The following is a 23,213-nucleotide window of genomic DNA, read 5'->3' on the forward strand; positions in this document are numbered from 1 at the left end:
AATTTATAAATTCACAAAGGTTTCTTTTCAATTTCTTGTTACATTTTAAATATTGGAATGTGATATTTGTTCTCTTGGAACTCAATGTATGTTCCCTGCACTTTACACACACACACACACACACATACACACAGAGAAACACTATATTTTTACTTCCCAACTTGAAATATTAGGAAATTTTCTGGTTTCCGAAAGCTAATTGAAAAAATGCTAATGTGTTGTTGTCTAATTTTCCTCTACAGGAATTGAATTTGATAGTTAAATGTGCTGTTAAATATAGTGGAAAATTTTCCACCAAACATCACTATACATAATATCCAAAATTGTCCGGATTATGAAAAGTGTTTTCACTTGTTTCTACATCGTGATGAAAATTTTCCGATTCATGAAAATTCCTTTCATTTGTTTCTACAGAGCAATAAAACTTTTCGATTCACAAAAAGTTGTTTTACTTTTTGCTTCAAAATGATGAAAATTTTCCGACTCATAAAAAGTTCTTTAATTTTTCCATATAAGAGACAAAACATTTCGATTCATGAAAAATTGTTTCACTTGTTCCTACATAGTACCGAAGATTGTCTCAGCCATGAAAATTTTCAGACTGTTTAAACGATCTTTCATTTTTTAACATTTCTATACATGATTTCAATCAATTTTATGAATACTGAGGAATTGTTACTTGATCACTGATATTTGTTAAGAACGGAAAATTTTCCGGAAAAAATATAGAAGAAAATTTTCCACCTCACAAAACGGCTAAACAACGATGTAGGAATAGGTGGATAAGGTTTTTATGAATCGGAAAATTTTCCGTTTCAAATTTTTCCGGAAAATTTTCATCACTGTACAGGACAGACAATTCTTCGATTCATGAAAAATTGTTTCACTTGTTCGTACATAGTACTGAAAATTGTCTTAGCCATGAAAATTTTCAGATTCTTCAAACGATCTTTCAATTTTTAACATTTCTATACATGAATTCAATCAATTTTATGAATACTGAGGAATTGTTACTTGATCACTGATATTTGTTAAGAACATAAAATTTTCCGGAAAAAATATAGAAGAAAATTTTCCACCTCACAATACGGCTAAATAACGATGTAGGAATAAGTGGAATATGTTTTTATGAATCGGAAAATTTTCCGTTTCAAAATTTTCCGGAAAATTTTCATCACTGCTCACAAGTGAACGCTACCTCGATCGTTTGGACGACCATGTCATGTCATTTGCTCGGCTGCAACATTCGGGTTGTGACTCATCTTGTAGCAGGACACTGCGCCAACCTATCGCTCTAGGATGGTAGCAGACCAGACTACCGCTCTAGAGCATTCCTCTTATTTGGCAACACGTTCTGGCAATCACGGTCGCCGGATTTCAATCCGATGTAACACATCTGGGACATCATGGAGCGGTCCCTTCGGCTGAGGATCCTCTTCCGACTAACATACGGTCTCTGTGGGAGACTGTAGCAGATATGGATTAAGATGCCACAACAACTCTTCAGGCGCCTCGTGGAGTCCATGCCGCGGCGTAAAACTGTCGTTATCAGAGCAAAAGGTGGTGCTAGACGATATTAGATAAGTGTCTCTAATTCAACTGGTGATCAGTATATGTTGTCTTCCTATTTATACTTTTAAGTTTATCAGTTTAGGAGATGGGCAGAAGAATCTAAGCACAATTATAAAAGCTAGTACGTGTGGGTTTCTGCTTAGGGAAATAGTTGAACTGGATATGATAGTATTTACTGTAAATCGGTAGTATTTACTGTAAATCGGTAGTATTTACTGTAAATCGGATACAAAATGCATCTCAAATAATTCCAGTAGGTATACTTTCTATCATTTTTTTATAATTAATCCGTAGTTTAAATCACAACTTTTATATTTCCTAAAGTTACATTTTCATGCATCACGTGATAAAGGTTTAAGGTACACTGAACTTTTGGTAACTCGGAAAAAAGTGATAACTTATTATATAACCTATAATATTAGAAGTATAATAAAGAAAGAATGATCCTTTTACGTTAATTGGCTTAGGAGCTATGAGTCAAAAACTAAGTGCTGCGGAAAATTTCAAGATGGCGTACTGCTTCCTAAAAATGACGGAATAATACGTTCTATGTATTGACATTATACTGAAATATTCCCAACTAGAGTATTAGGACTGTTTTAGTAAAATATCAACACATAGAACATATTCTAATATGTTTATTTTTTTTTTTTTTTTAATATTTGTTTGATCGATTTTTATTGTAATTGCACTGGACTAGGGCTATTTATTCAAAAAGGCGGAAAACGCTCAACTGGACTTTTTGCAGGATAACAACATCAGTAAAACATATTTCAATAGATTTCATCTTTTTAAAACGTTTATCTCAAACACTAATTTCAATGGACACATAGGCCTACATACAGAAAAATAGTGCGAAAGTCTACAATTCAGGGTTCTTGCGCACCCCCTGGCGACGTCACTGTTTACAAACTATTCACTAAACTAGTCGGACTTCCAAACCTTTTGATACTTACCGGAAATTGCAATAAAAAGCCTTCTCAAATCACTAAATATCTTTTTCTTCATATTAAATGATTCGTTCATATGTTTCTACAGATATTGTGCGCAGTCCGATGACGTTTAAAGTTTCATTGCACATCTCTGACATTGTATATAGTGACAATATATATATATATATATATATATATATATATATATATATATATATATATATATATTTCGTTTTAAAGTTTATGAAATTCCCAACAACTTTTATTTGGGCACTTTTTTCATATTTCTAGTCTGTTAAATTGTATGAGGCAATGAAAAGAATATATACAGATCACAGTTTTTCACTTTATCCTAAAGTTATGCTAAAATGGTTACTCGGAGAAAAGTGATGATAACTTGTTACATTGCCTATAATATTAGAAGTGTAATAAAGAATGAATGGTCCTTCTACGTTAATTAGTTTAGAAGTTATGTAGCAGAAACTAAGTAAGACCGGTACGTAGAACATATGTCAACAGGTTTCATCTTTTCATTTTAAATGTCTACCTCAAACACTAATTTCACTGGACTACACCCCGTTATATGTCACTGTTCTTACTATTGTAGAACCCTCCAAAATTTGGTTGTTTTGCGATGTTTGTGATATTGTAGCGCCCTTTGTTTGAACACTGAGTAACAAGTGTGTAATTGTGTGTCGATTTGAAATGCGTAATAAGCTGACGTGGTACTATTTATAAAAAATATTTTATGTTGAGTTGGCAACACTATTAACCTTATGTTATCACAAAGTATCTCAAACAATATCCCCCTGCTGATATTTGCATGGTATAAAGTTTAAGCACGTTTTTTCTATTGGTTTAAAAGTTACAAATGCGTATCAAGATCAGTGGTCAACTATATATATATATATATATATATATATATATATATATATATATATATATATATATATATATATATATATATATATATATATATATATATATATATATATACACTAGCACATATTACCCGCTTCGCTGGGTTGAAATCAAAATTTCAATGCACGACTCCGTATCTCATGTCTTTAGTATCCGCGAAATATGCTGTTTTCGTTTTTAATGGCATCGATTTAAACAGCATCGGAAAGATCATTGATCATCTCGGCGACCCCGAAAATCATGAATTCGACACTAATATTGATCATTTTCGATCATTTTATTATCTCCCCCTTTCCCAAGTTGTGGGGCTGAATTTGGTTTTAAACGGGATCGTAAATGTCACTCTTCATCTCAGCGACCCTAAAAACTACGGATCAGACTGCCATATATTGACCATTTTGATCATTTTTATATATCTCCCTCTCCTCCTCTACCATGTTGCGCGGCACGGCATCAGATGTGTCACCGGTTATCTCAGCAACCCCAGAAACTATGGATTCGACACTAATATGGGTTATTTTTGATCAGTTTTATGTATTTCTCTTTCCCCCTTCTCCAAGATGCGGGGCTGTATTTGGATTTAAACAGCATCACATGTGTCACTGTTCATCTCGGCGACCCCAAGAACTATACATTCAACACTAATATTGGACATTTTCGACCATTTATATCAAGGTGGTTGTGTTTAAAACAAATGATTAAAACTTGTTTTAAACAATTGATTTTGTTTAAAACAAATTATATATACGTTTTAAACATTTTGTTTTAAATACATGTATTTTTTAAGACTTGTTTTATACATACGTTTATTTTTATTTTATTTTATTTTTGTGAAAAAATCTACCAGAGAAAGAAAATTGTCAAAAAGTGCTCCCATTCAGAAGACTATTTTCTTCCCATGTTAATGTTTTGATTTTTCGTGGGAACAGTAAGACAATGTGGTGATCTACAATTTATTTTATCTCTTTTTTCCCCTTATTTTTAACGTATATTGTATTGTTTAAATGCTTCTCAGTTAATTTGCGAGAAAGTGTCGTAGTCTAAGGTTGGACTAGTAGAACTGATATTAATAAAATAAATAAAATAACTATCACGGAAACAATTTTTTGTTTTGTATTCAGAAAGCAAACAGAAGGTTATTTGCTAAGTTGCGGTTATGAAATAAAAATGTCAATGGCATTCGTTGATAGAGTACATGTTGGTTCTCAGTTTCCACACAACTTGGAAACGTTTAACATGAGTTTTACGGAAGAAAGAAGTACATAATTTCGAGGAAATTTGTTAAAGTAACTCAAACTCCATCAGAAAAGAAAATGACCATACGAGCTCGTTGCAAAACGTTTAAGAAAGAAATGGTTGGTTTAGCTCAAAGAATGAAGAATCATTATGAAAAATGTAATACCGTGAAAAACTGGAAACTCAAACAAATGGTAATAGTGTTGATCCGAAAATTGCTTCTGATGATTCTAACGTCAGTGAATTGGTTGAGATGCAACTGAAACTTAAGGTAATAATTAATTTTGTACCATCAATTTTTTTCTTATATTATGAAAATTTTATTTTGTCCCTCTTCCCTACCTGCCCTAAATTTTCTTAAAAACTTTACACCTTGGCATAGCTTGTATGAAGGGACCACGCGAGAATGCGCAAGGTATGGTATCTCCCGCGTAACTAACCATTAAAGCGTGATACTTACTGTGCCGAATGTCAGTGCCTGGGACAATTTGATCTCAATTTGTTCGTCTGTCTGTATGTATGCACCACGCTACAGGGCGCAATTTTCGGTCTTTTAACGTTAAATTTTGAGGGTAGAGGCACGAGACGTCGGAATTTGCTGTATAGACTTTGACTGCGATCCGACGTAAAATTTCAAAATTAGTGGTTCGGACCCCACTTTAAACCAAAAGCCCTGTCTCATATAGCCTTGCTACTGATGCAAGACTGTATTCAATTAAATTAAACAAACTAACTGTATGCGTTTCGAACAAACTTAGATTCCAGGATAAATTTGGCTCTAACTCATTGTTTAAAAAATATTTTTAGAGCACAAGGAATCCAAGTCCATTTTCAGAAAGGTTCACTTTTGCTCAGCAAACGTAGTATCTTCGTAGCCAAGAGTCCGAAATAAATGAAACAAAAACCACTTGATAAGGTGTGGACCAGGGTTTCATAGGACAACCGCTAGACAAAGGTGTCGATGGAATAGGAGAGAAGGGCTAATTTTCCTCTCCTTTGTCATAAATTTAAGTTACTAACATTATATAGCGCACGCTGCAGCGTGGGAATGATTAACAAGTCAAGCTCCGAATATCATAGTCAATGATGCATAATTACGTTACGTAAATGCATGGTGTGTCAAAAAGAATACACTGACGGAAAACGTCATATCTTCACAACCACGAATCCGAAACGAAAGAAAGAAAAACTACGTGACAAGATGAAATCTAGGTGTACCTGTTTTATATGATTGCCGCTAAAGGTGTATCTGTTTAGAAGTCATCCGCCCCCTACCTTGAATTTCAGATTTTGAGGATACTAATGCAGATTTAGAAACCTATTGCTGAGCAAAGTCCAACAGAAAAAATTTGAAGTCCTTACACCGAATAAATACGGTCCATTGGCCGTAAGGAGCTATAGGCCTATATTGCTCTCTCATATATTTTCTTGGCCCAAGGATTTCAAAGGTGGCTCTACTTTCGAGTATCGGGCCTGCTTAAAATTCTAGAAATTTTGCCTAAGCAACTTTCCAGTTTTAATCATCTGTGTGTTCTCCGTATTTATTCGGTGTAAGGACCTGAAGCTTGTTCTTTAGGAGTTTGCTTATCAAAAGATTTCTAAAACTGCCTTACTGCCCCCAAAATCTGAAATTCAGGGTGGGAATGGGAGCGGTTCCCTTCCAGTCAGACTGACACCCCTGTCTAGCGGCTATCCTATGAAAATATCCCACGCCTTTTCGTATGCTTTTAATGACATTTGTTTTGAACTCTTAACTGCGAAGATATTACGTTTTGAAATAGAATTCGTTTGCTGAGCAAAACTGAACTTTATTGAAAATGGATTTGGATCCATTGTGCTCTGAACGCCCAGATATTACCTTTCTTCAATAAATTATTGACTCAAAAAACAACCAATTACATAGGCTTGCAGAAAATATTCTAGAGTTAGCACATGAAATGTGCTTTAAACATTACTTTTCAAAAATTTATTATTTTAAAATAATTTTATTAGCGTCATGTTCTGAAATAGTAATCAAATTTTGCAACAAAAATCTCACCCGCCTCCACGAAACGCAAGCTTAGCCCCTAAAGGCATAACTAGAAAACTTTCAGAAGCGATAACTCCGAAATGACTTGCTTTTGGGGCTAAAATAACCGCACAACCGTATTTCAGGTGAAATTCTAACCTCCAAACATGTAACATGACTCCCTTTGCATTTGAAATTTTGAATACCAAGCAAAGATGTCGGCCATAATACTTGATAGCACCATCTGATGCGTGAGACCACTTTTAAGTTTCATCATTCTTCCTCAACCCGTTCTCAACACACAAGAACGGTGAGGACTTTTGTTTCACCATATATATTGATAGATTGTGTGAAATCTCCATAGTAGGTAGATTTTAAAATCTAACTAAAAAGCTTATTACAACCAAGGAGGTACTTACGAGAGCTACTGGCAAGATGATGTAATAAAAGGGAGTCGTGATATGAAATAAGTTAAGAATTACTAATCTATGAAATAAGTTAAGAATTACTAATCTATACTGAAATATTCTGTACCCAACACAGTGTACTCTTAACGAGAATAAAATAAATGAAAAGATCGCTTGCAGGAGCAAAAAGGTCTTAATAAATACGTTATTACACGATTTTGAAATACGTTTAAAATCATGTTTTAAACTGTTCAAAATGTTTAAAACACGTTTTTTTTGTGTGTGTGTGTGTGTGTGTTTGTTTGTTTGTTTGTTTGTTTGTTTAAACCCTTTGAACATCTCTTTCATGTTTTGTTCTTTTTTAAAAAAACTATTTTTTTCAATCCTTATTTATATTATTTTCGATGATTTTTAAATATCTCTTCCTGCTTCTCCCCCAAGTTGCGAGTTTGAATTTGAATTTAAACGAGATCGAAAGTATCACTGTTCATCTAAGCGACCCAGAAAACTATAAATTCGACACTGATAGTGGCCATTTTCGGTAATTTACATATATATATATATATATATATATATATATATATATATATTTCTCCCCCTCCCTCAAATGGCAGGGCTGATTTTCGATTTAAACCGGATCAGAAGTGGCCCTGTTCATCTGGATGATCCCGAAAACTATGGACTAGACACTAATATTGGTCATTTTCGATCATTATATATATCCTCCTCCGTGCTGTGGTACACGGCATCAGAATTGTCACTGTTAATCTCAGCGACTCATAAAACTATGGATTCGACACTAATACTAGTCATTTTCGATAATTTTTAAGTGTTTATCGCCTCCCCTACGTTGTACCCTCCCCCTCCCCAACCATCAGTGCTGAGCTGGATTGAAACAGCATAAGAAGTGTCACTATTTCTCTCATCGACCCCGAAAACTATGCATTCAACACTAATATCGGTCATTTTTGATCAGTTTTAAATCTCTTTCCCGCGTCCCTCTCCCCTACGTTGCATCGTCAAAGTGAATAGCCTAAAGTAATCCCTGCCCCTAAACTCATATATGTTGAAAATTTAATTGAGATCGGTCGGGTGGTTCAAGAGTGATGAAGTCATAAAGGCAGCCATTTTTATTTTAATTTATTTACATATATCTCCCCCTCCCCTACTTTGGCTCTTCAAAGTGAAACGATAAAAAACACCGAAGGACCGTCCCTCATATATGTTGTAAATTTGATCGAGATTGGTTGGGTGGTTCAAAAGTTATTAGGTTTTATTAGTTTTTATTTATATGTCCCCCTCCCCTCCCCCAGAATCTACCGTTAAAGTGAAATTACAAAAATGTTTCCAGATTCAAACCTCATGTATCTTGAAAATTTGTTTGAGATCGGTCGGATGGTTCAAGAGTTATTAAATTACACGAAAGTCACTTTCATTCTTATATAATCGTCCCCTCTTCTCCTCCCTTACGTTGCTTCATCAAATTTAAATCATAAAAACGATCCCAGGCTTGAACCTCATCTATATTGAAAATTTGATCAAGATCGGTCGAGTGGTTCAGGAGTTATTAAGTTTTTTTTTTTTTTTTTTTTTAGGCTATTCACTTTGATGGTAGAACTGAGGGACGGGGGAGGGGACATAAAAATAATTAAAACTTAATAACTCCTGAATCACTCAACCGATCTTGATCAAATTTTTAATATAGATGAGGTTCAAGCCTGGGATCGTTTTTATGATTTAAATTTGATGAAGCAACGTAGGGGAGAAGAGGGAAAGATTATATGACTGAAAGTGACTATTTTTGTAACAATAAATCTTGAACCATCCGACCGATCTCAATCAAATTTTCAAGATACATGAGGTTTGAATCTGGAAGCATTTATGTAATTTCACTTTAACGGTAGATCCTCGAGAAGGGGAGGGGAGGGGAAGTATAAATGAAAACTCATAAAACCTAATAACTAATAAAACCTTATATATATATACACAGGAGTTGCACCAAAAAAGTGTAAAAATCATACCTAGTATGGTGTGGGGAGCCTCCTTTTGGGTCCAAAACAGCTTGGATTCGACGTGGAATGGACGTATACAGCTCCTGAACCGTGGTGTGTGGAATTTCGTACCATTGTTCCTCCAAAACATGCTCCAGTTCCTTAAGGGATGCTGGTGGACGGTAATGAGACCGAACACGCCTTTCTAACTCAGACCACAATGGCTCAATGATGTTCAGATCTGGTGATTGTGGGACCCAGGGGAGATGTGATACCTCCTGGTCATGCTTTTCAAACCTTGATTTCTCCGTTTTTGAAGCGTGACAGGGTGCCGAATCATCTTGGTAGATGCCATCACCATCAGGAAACAATATTTGGGCCATGGGTAGAACCTGGTCCCCCAAAATGGCCTCATACGCCTTAGCATTCATCATTCTATGCAGGGCTATGATGGGACCTACAGAAAACCACGATATCACTGCCCATACTGTAACAGAACCACTCCCATGCTTTACAGTTGGGAGCAGACAGTCTGTGTCATAGGCCTGCGACGGTGTTCTCCATACGTAAACACGACCGGTTGGAAACAAGGTGAAGGTCGATTCATCGGACCACATTACGTGTTTCCACTGCTCATGAGTCCACGCCTTGTGGTCCTTGCACCACTGAATACACCTCTTCGCATTTACTGCTGTGAGCAGGGAATTTTCATTTTATGAAGTTTCCGTCGCAGTGATTTCGATGAAACTGGGTTCTGTAGGCCGGAATTGAGTTCAGACGTAATTTTCATTGCAGTGGTGTTCATTTTAGTTGCTACAATCCGTTTTAATGCCCTCCGGTCCCTGTCTGGCAGGATTGTCTTTCGACCACTGTTGTGCTTTTCAGACGTCGTTTGCCCATGAATTGTGTATGCCCTCGTGACAGTGGACACAGTGTCTTTCGATACCCCCACAATGTTCGCCACTGTTGCCACTGAAGCTCCAACCAGACGGGCACCAACGATCATGCCTCTTTGGAAGTCTGTCAGGTCGCCCATTTTACCGCATCACTTTCACACCACGACAGTCATAGGTGAACGGGTTACTGCTGACGGAAGAGGAAGGTGCACATGACACATTGAAAACAAAAGACGATCGGCAACCGCAACACGTGTTGTACAGTGGAGGGCCAAACTTACGTGTCCTGTATGAAGTGTTTTTAGATTTTTTTGTTCCCCCTATATATATTAATAAAACACCAATATATATTTAACTGACTAAAGCACCAATATATATTTGTTGCTTTGGTGAGTTGTTTTATTAATACTGTGGGATAATATAAGAAGAAAAAAGACTACAGTATGAGAGGGAAGGATGAAGTATGAGAGCTCTAGGACCAAGCAGTTAGTACCAAATTTCCAGATAGTTGATTATAAAGATAAGTCGATAAAAGGAATGGATAACATTTAAGGAATTATTTATAAAAGCGTCAGAAGAAACATCTAGAGAAAAAAGTTAAGGAAAATGCGTGGTACAGTAAAGAACGAAAAGTAATGAGTGGAAAGATGATAATTCTGGAGGAAAAGTACCAAGTAAAGAAAAGAAATGCAAAAAATAATATAAGAAAAAAGGCGTGGTCAGAATTTATTACAATAAAATATTGCAGGAAATAAGAGAGTGGAATCTTTCTTCAAACAATAAGGTCCCTTGGCTTATTTTTTGCTTCGTTTTGACCAAATAATTGTTATTAATTTGAAATATAGTAGCAAAGAATATGTCGAGAAACAATTCTCTGATTTCAAGAAATATTTTGTTAAAAAGGAAACTAGGAGGCTATCTGCCAATATAGGGTTTTCATAAAGTCTGGACGGATTTAATTTGCTTATAATTTTCATAAAAATGCTCAGAATGAAATTAAATAAAGTGCAAACGGTAGCGGAAGGAATAAATTTTTAGTTGGCAACACTGTTAGATAAGCGGCAACTCTGAACACGTTGAGAGAGGGAGAGGGAGGGCAAGGGTCAGTTTCTTTTTTGAAGAGGAGACCGTGAATGGAGATTCGTACCTGGATATGTTGCAGAAATACCTCATTCCGGAACTGGAGGCACGTGGAATCCAGAACGACATCGTGTTCCAACAGGACGGGGTACCCCCTCACTATGCAATCAAGGTGAGACAGTTCCTTACGAGAAATTCCCTAACCGATGGATTGGCCGCGGTGGCCCGACCGCTTGGCCGCCAAGATCACCCGACCTTACCCCCTGCGACTTCTGGCTTTGAGGTCATGTGAAAACGGAAGTTTATGCAAAGAAGCCAAGTGGTTTGGAGAATTTAAAGGACAAAATCAGGGCGTCTGTGGCTGGCATTTCGGTTCAAACACGGCGGAACGCTGTGAGTGGATTCCAGCGCTGCCTACGCGAATGTGTGGACGTAAATGGCGCCCAGTTGGAGGTGTGGCGGTGAATGAACTGAGCTGTGCAGATTACAAGTAAAAATTTAATCCTTTCGCTACCGTTTGCACTTTATTTGATTTCAATATGAGCATTTTTATGTAAATTATAAGCGAATTAAATCCGTCCATACTTTATGAAAACCCTGTATAATGAGGCTTCATATATTTGTATAACAAAGAGGGTTACCAAGGGTGTTAAGAATCAAGATTATGCAGTTTTCGGCTAGATCCAAACACCTAAGTAATGTCGAAATAGAGTTTTCGGAAACTCAGTGAAATGGAACGAATTTTTAAATTTAACGTCTTATAATTATGCCTCTTAAGACAAGGGGATGAGTGTTTAAACTAAAATGAATTATTGTGAAATTAATTTTTTTTGTGCTTTCCCATCGGGAATCGACTGGGGACTGCGTGCACCAAAGGCACACGTGCTAACCATTAAATCAAAGGAAGTGACATTATCTGCAGAACTACATAGCGAATAGCAAAGAACGTTTTTCAATCTTAGCTGTCAGAACCAAGCATAAGTTAAAGTTTGAAGAATGGCAGTCACCAGAAGATGGCATCATCAATAATTTCATTCCAAAATTTGAATGCAGTTGACGCCAATTTCACAAAGCTGTTTTTAATAATTACTGTTGTTATTATTAATAGTGGTAGTGTTAGTATTACTTCCGTTTATGCTTAAAGGCACTACAAAGGATCGGTTTGTTTATGGAGAGTTGTTTCTCTATATTTTGCGCAATGCTACTATGGAAATTTATGATACAGTGTTTCAGTTACTGTTTTTTTAAAAATGTGTTGTATGTGAGTAGTAGTAACGCGCTCAATTAGTCATCTTGTTTTTAATACAGTAAATTGTTACAATGCAGTGAAAAAAGAAAAAGGAATGTGCGTTCTTGAACGTCTTATGAGTCATTCCATGCCAAATCAACACACTAGGTACCATTTTCAACTCGTCCATCTTAGATATTTATGAAATTTGGGGAGTATATTTTTTTTCAGAATTTTTGAAAGTGACATGTTTCGAGATATTCAAGGTTAAAGGTCAAGTCATGTGACCTTATATACAAGTTTTGCCCGAATATAGACTTGTTACATATCATTTGAAAGCTTGTTCCAGTCCTTGCGCAACAAGCTTTATTTCAGCTTCCTAGCCCAATTAGAGCCAGAGTTATGGCAATTTCAAGATAGCTACATGAGCTCAGAATTGGCACTTTCTGTGAAATTTGACCTTGAATCATTTCAAACCTAAAAAAGAGATGGAACTACAAATTTATATGCCTACTACACTGTATGATTAGAATCAACTCCCCGAATTTAATAAAACATTAGATGGTTGGATTGGGGCTTTTGTTATATTTGACATAAAATGTGTCTTATGTTGTTCATAAATTAATTTAAATTAAATCTTTCACGTCCCACGATTATGCCTTTTAGGCTGGGGAAGACGGATGATTTAGGCAAGTAAATGATGGAAGAATCGGTGAAATGAGAAAGTGAGAGGAAACGGGCCACTTAGTAACTGAAGAAGTGAGTTGGAACTGCTCCCGGAACTTTTCACCATATTACGCCATATTACAAGTTAAGTATTGCGTTTCTCAAAATGTGGCAAAATTCTTTACTGTCCTTTATTTAGATTTATAAACCTAATAATGGAGTGTGGGGCTTCATCGCTTCTATTGAATATTCCCATTTTCTGGTAGTTTTATCTTAAAATTAGTCTTCTATTCAAAGTCCTGTCCTGTTTGTTCTGATGTTATTATTTTCGTAATGATAACTTGAGTATTATTCCACAATTTCAGTTCCATCGGTTTTTTCTGCTTCGCTTTTTTGCTTGGGAAATTTCGGGCTTTTTTCCAAATTCTGCTTTAAATTGATAAGGCCAGGATTTGTTTCGCTTCTCTACAACACAAAAACTCATTTAAGAGTAGTGGGCATATTATCTTCATTATTATTATTATTATTATTGTTATTGTTACAAGCAGTTGCATACTATATTACTGTTATCTGAGGTAAGTCGCGGAAGACTTGACTTGACCAAAACCCATACATTCAACGTAGGTATGTTTTTTTCTCCCATTTTCCTGAATTTCCGTGTGTTGAAAGTTAGGCCAAGACTTTAGTTATGAATCTTTATATTAAATATTAAGGAGATTTTCATTAATTTATCATTAAGCAAGTACGTTAAAATTTTATTTGAGTAAATCATATGAGTAATGCAATTTTCAGATAGAAAACTATGACAGATTTTGGCGAAATACTTCAACAGGCTGAGCAGCTAGCTGGTCAGATTGATGGTACTGGAGAACTTCCTCGCGTTGAACGAAATCTTCGTCAGGTGCTTGAAGCATCCAATGAACTATGGTCTAGAGTGGCGCCGACTGGAGTACAAGACGTGCAAGGGTAAGTTTGTTTGTAACAATATTTGCTTTCATAATAAATGAAATAATAATAATTATGAAAGAATTCACCTCGATTATAGATAATTTGTTCCTTGCGGTTTTTATCAAAGCATTCCTTATGGTTTTACCTTTATTGTTGCTCTAGTTACAATTTTTGCATGATTATTATGTGATACTAATTGAGTTAGTAATAAAATTTGATAGCCGATGCAACATTCGGTTCTTTTTAAAGGGTATATATTATCGTATATTCCATTTATATAAAAAAAATAGGTTAATATTTCTTAGACACTTGCCAAGGGAACTTTCATTATGAATATATCGAAACTAGAGATTGCTACTATGGTGGAGATAATGCTGCTAATTATGTAGTACTCTATAGTAAAGTCTAGCTGTAACGAACCTCAGTATAAGGGAATATTCAGAATTGCGAAATTGGTTTTAAGTCTCTCTTCGTTTTACCTTATATTTATATTTATCTTAATGAATTTCAAACGTCCGGTATAAAGAAGGAAAATTTCGTCTTTAGGCCTATATTGAACTTTATTATTTATATTTTTTCAAAATGTAATTGAAATTTATCTTATTTTATAACAGACATTTTTCTTATTACATTGCTTTATTATTAAGATTATATGGTAACAATTTTTCATACATGCACGCGATCGGTCGAGCCGAACAGCGATTTGAAAATAACTAATAAGCATTATTCCATTAAATAAGTTTTTCGCACCTTCCAATGTAAAAGTAACACTATTGGTTAATGCACTGTGCGATGGTTGGCGACAATCTTGAACAATTTGTTATGTCTGAGAATGTTCAGAAAAAAGTCACATATTTTTTACCAAAAATGAGAAATCCTGAACATTGTGTACAATGAAAAATATTTTCCTGAGTAACTAGAAATATCTTGCAATTTCTATAAGCGTATTACTTCGTGTATATAGCCTAATTTTCTTCTCTAATGAATACTTAAACTCTGTTGTCTGTAAATTCTTGTCGCAGAATGCAGATCCTGCAGTGGACATACGAGAGTTGGAAAGAAATAAGTGGCAACATATAAATCTTTCGTGATCCCCTTTTACCCGCTTATCTTTGGCCGCCAGTTTTAACCACTAGCAGTGTGAATGATTGATAAATCTTAAATGAAAATATCACAATTTAATAGTTTACATCGCTTACTGAAGAATGGTTTTGTTATATATAGAGCAAATTTGCAACACGGGGCGGATTTTACGTCCCTATTTTTAACGGATTTTAACCTCAAACAACTGGAAACTTACGTCGGAAGGGCGCGAGAAGGTGTGTATCGAGTTTAGTTATTAAAATCGTTGAAATTCTGCGAGAATCATTGTGGAACAGACAGATATGAATACCTTTTGAGTGGAGCGGTAGAATACTCACAGTGCTTGTTTCAATAATTTTGAATTCGAGAAAATGGATTGGCATGGGAATTCTGTTCCCTTATAAGCCATAACTTTAAATCCATGTTTCAGAAAGACTCTATCCAAGAAATTTAGAAGCACCATAAGTACATATATATATATGGGTGATGTTCTAATTATTTAGAAAGAAATCTTTTTTTTTTTCTTTTACTTTGTTTGATTTATTTTTGGGTAATACCTTTTGCAGATGCTCCTTTTGTGTAATTACTATATACTGTACTACATATTAAGTCATTTTTATATGTATGAACAGGTATGTTTTACCTGTAGTTATTCTTAACCTCCTGTGTGCTTAACCTTATGCCAGAAGACGGGTTCCATTTCAAATTGTAATGTAGTACTGGAGTTTTAATAGGAATGATGGATATTATTTTTTTCCTTAGGAGTTGTGAGTACTTTCTTTCTTTGTTTATTTGTTGGATGAATGGATCAACCATTCGCTTACTAGTTGGGAAAAAGATACAACGTTGAACATTAATAAAAAGCTTTAAAACGAAATTCTTTGTGGATACTCCTGCCCTTAGTGCTTATTGGTATTCGAACACTGAAGGCATAGTGATAACGTACTGTTAGCTCCACATTGGTTTCATATACTTTATCTTACTTAGTGCCTACCGTATCTTATTCACAATTTAATTAATTTATGATGTTATGCTTTATATATATAGTTCTCTTTTATATAAATTAATTGTTAAAATATAGAGTAATGCGTTTTAAATTATTTTTATTTATTTATTTATTTATTTATTTATTTATTATTTTGCAGACGTGTATTCCTCGGCTCGAAAGGTGTTGATTTGCCTCAGTTGTCCCAAAAGTTGGAATCTTTGAGCACACGTAAAACATTCGAACCGTTGGAGCCGATTCCTGATTCCGATATTCAGAAATATTTAAAAAATGAAAGAGAGAATTCTATATTAACAGTACTAGATGAAACTCATAAGAGAGTAAGTTTTTCTCTCTTTATATTTGTGTGTGTTAATGAGATACTGACCTTTTATGCAACTTCCTTGAGCTAAATTAAAGTATGTATATTTTATTTACGCACTTTATGTAATAGAATAATAAAATCATTATTTACCTGGAATGCATAGTTCTATATTGACAACCCAGCCACTCAGTGCCTAGTTGGGGATGCAATTTTGAGTGCAACTGGATGCCTTCCACTCACCATCTAGAATGAGTGGGATAAAACTAATATTCATTTGCGAGAGGTTTCTTAATGGGGATAAAATAAAATAAGAATACGTTAACTTCATTAATTTGATATCACTGTATTTCTCAAAATTATGATTTTACTGTAAGATTTCGTAAAGCATTTACTAACGGATATTAGGAACGATTTGGCAGACGAGCATAGCAACGGTCGAGTATTGAGCTTTTGAGCCCTGAGTCGGTGTAACACATACCTGGAAAATCTGGTGTTGTTCCAACGATGATCTGGCGTCGAACCTGGCTCCTCTATGATGATACTCCTGACTGTTGAATTACGAGGACGAGCATTGAGGTATGAATCTTCTCAATAGCTACTCTGGATGTGACTTTCTGCGCTGTTAAGAATGATGTCGTTTACGAAGTATTTCCTTTCGCTGTCATCGGGCTGTCTGGCGACTATAAACTTAGTTCTCCAAGAACTCGATTAAATCGGTATTCAAAGACTGATCTCTAAGACTCGATCACTCGGACTCCATCAAAGACTCGATCAAAATTCCCTCAAAAACTCCTTCAAAGACTCGATCAACACTCCATCAAAGACTCGATCAAAACTCCTTCAAAGACTCGATCCTGAACCTCTCTCATCCTCTGGTTTTGTTGAGCTTGGCCCAACCTCCGTCGTCTGCTTGTCGTCTGCTTGTGGTCTGCTTGTCGTCTGCTTGTGGCACGTGCGACCCCTTTTCACATGGAAAGACAAATTCCTTCCATGTGTCAAGACTCAAAAACTGCAACACTCTGTTTTCTCGATTCTAATCAATTTCCGCATATCCGTGATTTCGTGAAATTCGTGAAATCTTACAGATTCTCTTTGTACAATGTATAGAATCTGGCTAATGCGAGGATAGACGCATTGTCTACATTTCCTTCCTACATTGCCAGACTCTCAACGAAGACATTCTTATTCACATTTATTTACAACAAACTGCTGACACTGGAATTAACAACATTGTGCAGCTTGCATTATATTTCATACACAACATTTAATTACCTTAACCTTAATAGATGATTTATACCGTAAACATTAAAACAAAATTAAAATATACAAAATAATTTACTCGAAAAACGAGTGTTGCCACAATATGTATTCTATGAAGGTAACCAAGAAAGCTCTGTCGCTTTTTGTGGAAGTCTGTGTCAATTGGCCCTCACACCGTGAGTTGAATGCGAATGGAAAAAAAGGCAAAGGTCAAAACAGTGTTGCCCGTTGAAAATATTAAAACACAATTTCTATTCTTTTTTTTCTGTCAATCATTATTTTTTCTTTTTCATTTTTTTTTAAACTATACGTATCTTTACAAAACAATACGGAATTCAATCCAATAACATTATTTGCATTTAAAATACTTTATTTTTATATTATTATTATTATTTTTCTTCCTTTTGTAATGAAAGACGAGCTGACGTGTTCCTCCATTCAGTGGCGGCTTTCGTTACAAGTTGGTGTGAGTATATCCAACATACTACCTGGTTGTGGCAGTTCAGTTATACCGTCAACTTGCGTAAGGACAGAGTGAACATGGAACCTCCATAGAGCGTCATAAGGGCGTGTATGCTGTACGAGTTCAAACTGGAGTCAAACGTCGCTGCAGCGGGCCGGAAGATATGTCAGGCCTTTGGTGAGAGTGTCGTGACTACGCAGACAGTGCAGTGATGGTTTAAGAAGTTAAGGACGGTGACGAAACACTCAAAGATGCACCACGTGCCGGAAGACCAACACATGTACAAAATGAAGATCTTCAGGCAGGAATTGAGGCGAACAGTGTCCAGACATGTAAGGAACTGGGACTACAATTCAATGTGAGTGGAGACTCCATTCGACAGCACACCTCCAACTTGGGAAGCGATACAAGTTGGGTCGATGGGTCCCACGATTTGACTTCGAGCCAGAAGGCAATGCGAGCAGATACATGTGTTTCTTTGCTGTCTCGTCTGAGGAAGGAACCATTTCTGGACAGGGTGTTGACATGTGATGAGAAATGGATCGTGTACGAAGCTCCATGGCGCCGTCATCATTAGTTAGCATCCCATGAACCGGTTTCAAAACAGTCGAAACAACACTGCACCAGAAGAAGGTCTTCCTGTGTGTTTGGTGGACTGCTCGTGGCGTCGTGCATCGGGAACTGTGACCAGCTGGTCAGAGCATCAGTACAACTGTGTACTGTCAGCAGTTGAGCCGTGTTCAAGAAAAACTCAAAACTTCGGATCTAGCACTTCTGAATTGCAAAGGTGTCCTCCTGTTACACGAAAATACTAAGTCCCACGTGGCTAGGATGACCCGTTACACCATTCTACGCCTAGGGTGGGAAACACTTGTATCCGTCATACTCCCCGGACATTGCACCGTCCGATTATCATATTTTCCAATCCTTGGACAATCACCTTAGAGGGCGCCAGTTCAAATCCCTAGTAGAGGTGCAAAATACCTTCTTTGCTTCACGTCCCACCAAGTTTTACCGCGATGGAATCCATGGCCTTCCAGAACATTGGCAGAAGTTCGTCGATGCTGATGGGGACTATTTTTGATCTTCCAGGTACGTCTTAGGTGACATATCGATGTTCGAAGGTGGGTGAAAACGCGATAGAACTTTCTTGGTTACCTTTATACTATGTATTTCGTCTCCTTACGTATATTCTAAGGACATCATTATGTACGTTTTTCAGAATGGTAGAAGCTTCTTCTTGTGCTCCACGGTCTATTGTTTTGGAACCTGTTGTGCACACTACTTGCGAAACTGCATTCATTGTGCAACAATCTCATACAGTACACCTGCGGAAAAATGCGGACTTTCTGAACCACCGGTTCTGCAGAATTGGTTATTGCACTAATTGAAGCGTAACCATGGACGATCGGCCTCTACGGTGTTCGTCGTGCACATTGCATTGGTGCTGCCTGCTGTGAATTATCTGCACCATCTTCTAACCGTACCTTCACTCAACATCCGTTTATACATTTCACATAACTGCGGTGGAGTTCTGACACCGACAGCTTTTTAGTATGGAGAAACATGATTACCGTGCACGCACTTCGCACTCGATGGAAGACAGTATGTACGGAGCAGTGTTTACCATAGCACATTTCTCTTACCACTGACTTCATCCAACTGCGTCCCGCTCTGATCACTCATGGAGTCTTGGGTCATTTTCAGATCGTAAATTTCTGGATGCCCGCCGTAACTTAATTCATTTCGATGGAATCTATTGATTTGTATATGTTTCACCTTTAGATATTCCTCCCCCTCCCGTTAAACGCTAATAATATTGTAGAATTTAGTACTATTAATGTTGGCAAAAGCTAAAGGTTGTAACGGAGCCTGTATTTGTAATCCTTTTGCCAGTTTTTCGCCCATTAACTATGAATTTTCTATAGTTGTATTTCCTTTTATTGTAATTCTTGGTAATGAATGATTGTGATTTACAGTGACAACATGTTTCTTCCAACTTGCCTTGTTTCTTCCTAGCCGGCCTCTCACATCTCTACTATATGATCATTCTTAAAATTACTGAACTGTCTAGTAAACATTGACTTGGTATTTCAACCACAGATCCATATAATTACCCATGTTGTTCCGATCTTCATACTACTAGCAGTAACTTCTCTACAAATGCCTACAATCAGCTAGCCTTCTACGGTGGCCGGTGTGCTGAGACCTTTATATTAAGGCCTTGTCCCCCTGCAATTATGTGATTAGAATTTCTTTCGAGTTGGATAATTCATGTAAGCAGAAGATGAGTTGCACATTTCAGAACTACGTTTAAGTAATATGGTCAGTTCGATTTATGATGTTTTCTGCCAACTGAATAAGTTAAGAATTCATAAATATCATTACTTAGTGGTTTTATTGTTCAGTCTTTATAACTTTTGAAAATTAAAACATTAGATTTATTGCCGTAAAAAAAAGAGAGATATTTTGGTATATCTGTAGCCATTGTTTTATTTTTAACATTTAATTGTAACTTTAAATATTGCATTTAAACTACCGGTACTGATTTTCATTTCTGTTGTGTTTTAATGGAGCTGATTAGCTACATACATAAGTAAATATTATAATTGCAAAGGATGTTTATTATTTTTTTTTTAGACTTTTGCATCTATAGAGAAACGGCAAAAACAGCGTTTATTATCGCAATGGAGAGAAGAGCAGAGGAATACCTTAAATTCTCTTCTAGGACAAGGAGCTGGTTTTCTAGATGTAACAATCACGCCAGAGGTAAATGCTAGAAATAAGAATGATTCAATGAAGTGATAAAGCGCCAATTAGGCACAGCAGTAACAATGTGTACAAATGAAACATAATAATCTGTAAATTATTAGCTGCTGTGAATATACTATTTTCGATTTTTGCTGTTAAACCGCCTGCAGGATGATTACCTTTCTTATTATTTTATAACGAGTTTGATATACCAGAATTCTTTTATCTATATTTACCTTGTCCGTCCGGAATTAAAAAAAAAAAAAAAAAAAAAAAAAAAAAAAAAAAAAAAAAAAAAAAACTCAGGAACCACTTAACGGATCATCATTTAATTTGGTCAGAATATATAAGGTCTACCACTGAAAGTGGTAGAAATCAATAATGTCCGGTTGTACGTCAATCACTGTAGAACAGAAATGATAATAGAAAGAAGCTGTTTTCTGCAATCAATTAAGCGTCTTAAGAACATATGCCATCTCCACTCTGATCTGTCTATTAAAACAGAAAGTTGCAGAAAAGCAGCCGCCTCCGGTTTTAACTGTGACCTGTATAAGTAAAAACAGCAGTAGAGAGAAACCATGGGTTTCAAGAATATATTCTATCCTCACTCTAATCTCTCTGCTAAAACCGAAAGTGGTATACTTAATTAACAAAACATCACGCCATACAAATCAGTCTCCTTATGGTGTACACGTGACGCTGTTACTTGTTACAAGTTGGAATAGTTGTTTTTGATTTGTTTTTTGTACAAACGCAAAATATTACTCACGCAGTTAATGTGTAGGGACATAAATAATGTATTGCAGATAATAGAATTATGAAAGTTCCGTTGTAACCAACTGGTTTATACATTCGCTTTTATACATGTGTTCCCTGAACTGTAGTTGAAAATCTCTTTTCAGTTCTAAAACTAAATAACACTTCCATCTACAGTTTTCGTTGAGTTCTCACCAGAGATCGAACCTTGTCTTCCCTACTACTAAAGATAAGAATCTGTTCTATCAGGTTGTCTAAAAAGTATTGAGCCTTTGGTTGTCAAAATTGAGAATACATTTATTGTGATTTGAAAATAACATTATGAAACCGCATATGCACCATTTTGATATACTGTATGATATACCATTCTTCCGGCAACACTATAATCCAATTGCTATAGAACTTCCGTAGTTTCTAATCGAAAAATTGTGACACGTGATTTTCACAGGCCTCCTTTGAAACTAATTTATCACCGTTCAGAGAGTTCTGCAGAGACCAACAGGAGTGATAATCTGACGGTGCCAGGTCCGGGCTATACGATGAATGCATTCAAACCTCCCACTCAAGTTATCTCAATTTCTGACGATTTGTTAAAGATGTATGGGGTCAGGCGTTGTCAGCGTAACATACAATACCCTTTTTCTTGACCAATTCCGGTCGATTCTTTCTGAGTTGCTAGGCACACTCACGCTAATAGTCGACAGTACAGGTCCGAGTCTATCGTTCTGCGCAGCAGCAGCCCTCGTGATGCAAGATGTATACTTCCAATCCCACAGCGTAACCTTCTTAAGCGTCAGTTTGTGCTTTACCACACACTGTGGATCTTCTCTTTTTGACTATGATCTTTTTCGCAGATTATTGTAAGTTATCCACTTTCATCACTCGTGAGCAACCGTTTCAAAAATGGTTCAAAATTTGTTACATTTCAGTAAAGATTCACAGATGAAATTCGATTGAGGATTTTTGTTTTTTTAATCAGATCATGCGACGCCAAACATCGAGCTTCTTCTTTGTAACCAGCTTTCTTCAGATAGTTTAACACTATTTGGTGATGGATGTTTAGATCATTGGTGATGTCTTGATGCTTACATACCAGTGGTGCTTCACTTTTCCCAGAATATCATATACTCTTGCTATGAACAATCATCCACAACGAGGTGCATCTTGAACATCGAAATTTCCAAAACAAAAGAAACTAAACCATCTTTTGGCTGGTGCTATTGATAACGAATCTTGCCTATAAATAGCACAAATTTTTTAACGGGCCTGCGCAGCATTTGCGCCATTAGCGATTTTAAATTGTAAAACGTAGCGCAGTTATGCAGCAAGTTTTAATCTTCACGGCTCAGTTACAAAATTGCAAAACTTTTTGCATATCTACTAGCTTCAACTGTCAACTGTCGAATGACGTTAGGCGTGATCCGGTGCATCTCATGTATCCTGCGATTTTCGATAGTAATGCCATCTCGTGCGTTAAAGGCTCACTACTTTTTAGATTATTTTATATTTAGCAAATTCTCTTGTAATTACTCAGAGTTCTGTAGTGAAATTGAAATTGCAACAATTATGAAATGTAAAAAGGGAATGTGGAAATTTCAGTGAAAAATTTATGGATATTTGAACCTCATTTAAGAACTTTTGAATTTGTGGTTATTTTTTTGTATTGTCTGAAGGGAAATCTAGAATTGAAATACTTGTTTCTTTG

The 23,213-nt window shown here is 36.1% G+C and overlaps 1 protein-coding gene across 5 annotated transcripts in view; it reads left to right on the forward strand.

Annotated features, from left to right (window-relative positions):
• LOC145685206 (nuclear pore complex protein Nup93-like) overlaps window positions 1-23,213 on the forward strand; it is a 79,295-nt gene that overhangs the window by 16,685 nt on the left and 39,397 nt on the right. For all 5 annotated transcript variants that reach the window (XM_081757564.1, XM_081757572.1, XM_081757570.1 and 2 more), the window contains exons 2-4: window positions 13,730-13,903; window positions 16,114-16,294; window positions 20,642-20,770. In XM_081757564.1, coding sequence (XP_081613690.1) covers window positions 13,740-13,903; window positions 16,114-16,294; window positions 20,642-20,770 — 474 coding nt within the window. In that variant the 5' untranslated portion in view covers window positions 13,730-13,739. The remainder of the gene's footprint in view (window positions 1-13,729; window positions 13,904-16,113; window positions 16,295-20,641; window positions 20,771-23,213) is intronic.

This window comes from Thermobia domestica, chromosome 1, assembly GCF_964235325.1.
Source record: "Thermobia domestica chromosome 1, izTheDome1.hap1.1, whole genome shotgun sequence".
NCBI lineage: Eukaryota > Metazoa > Arthropoda > Insecta > Zygentoma > Lepismatidae > Thermobia > Thermobia domestica.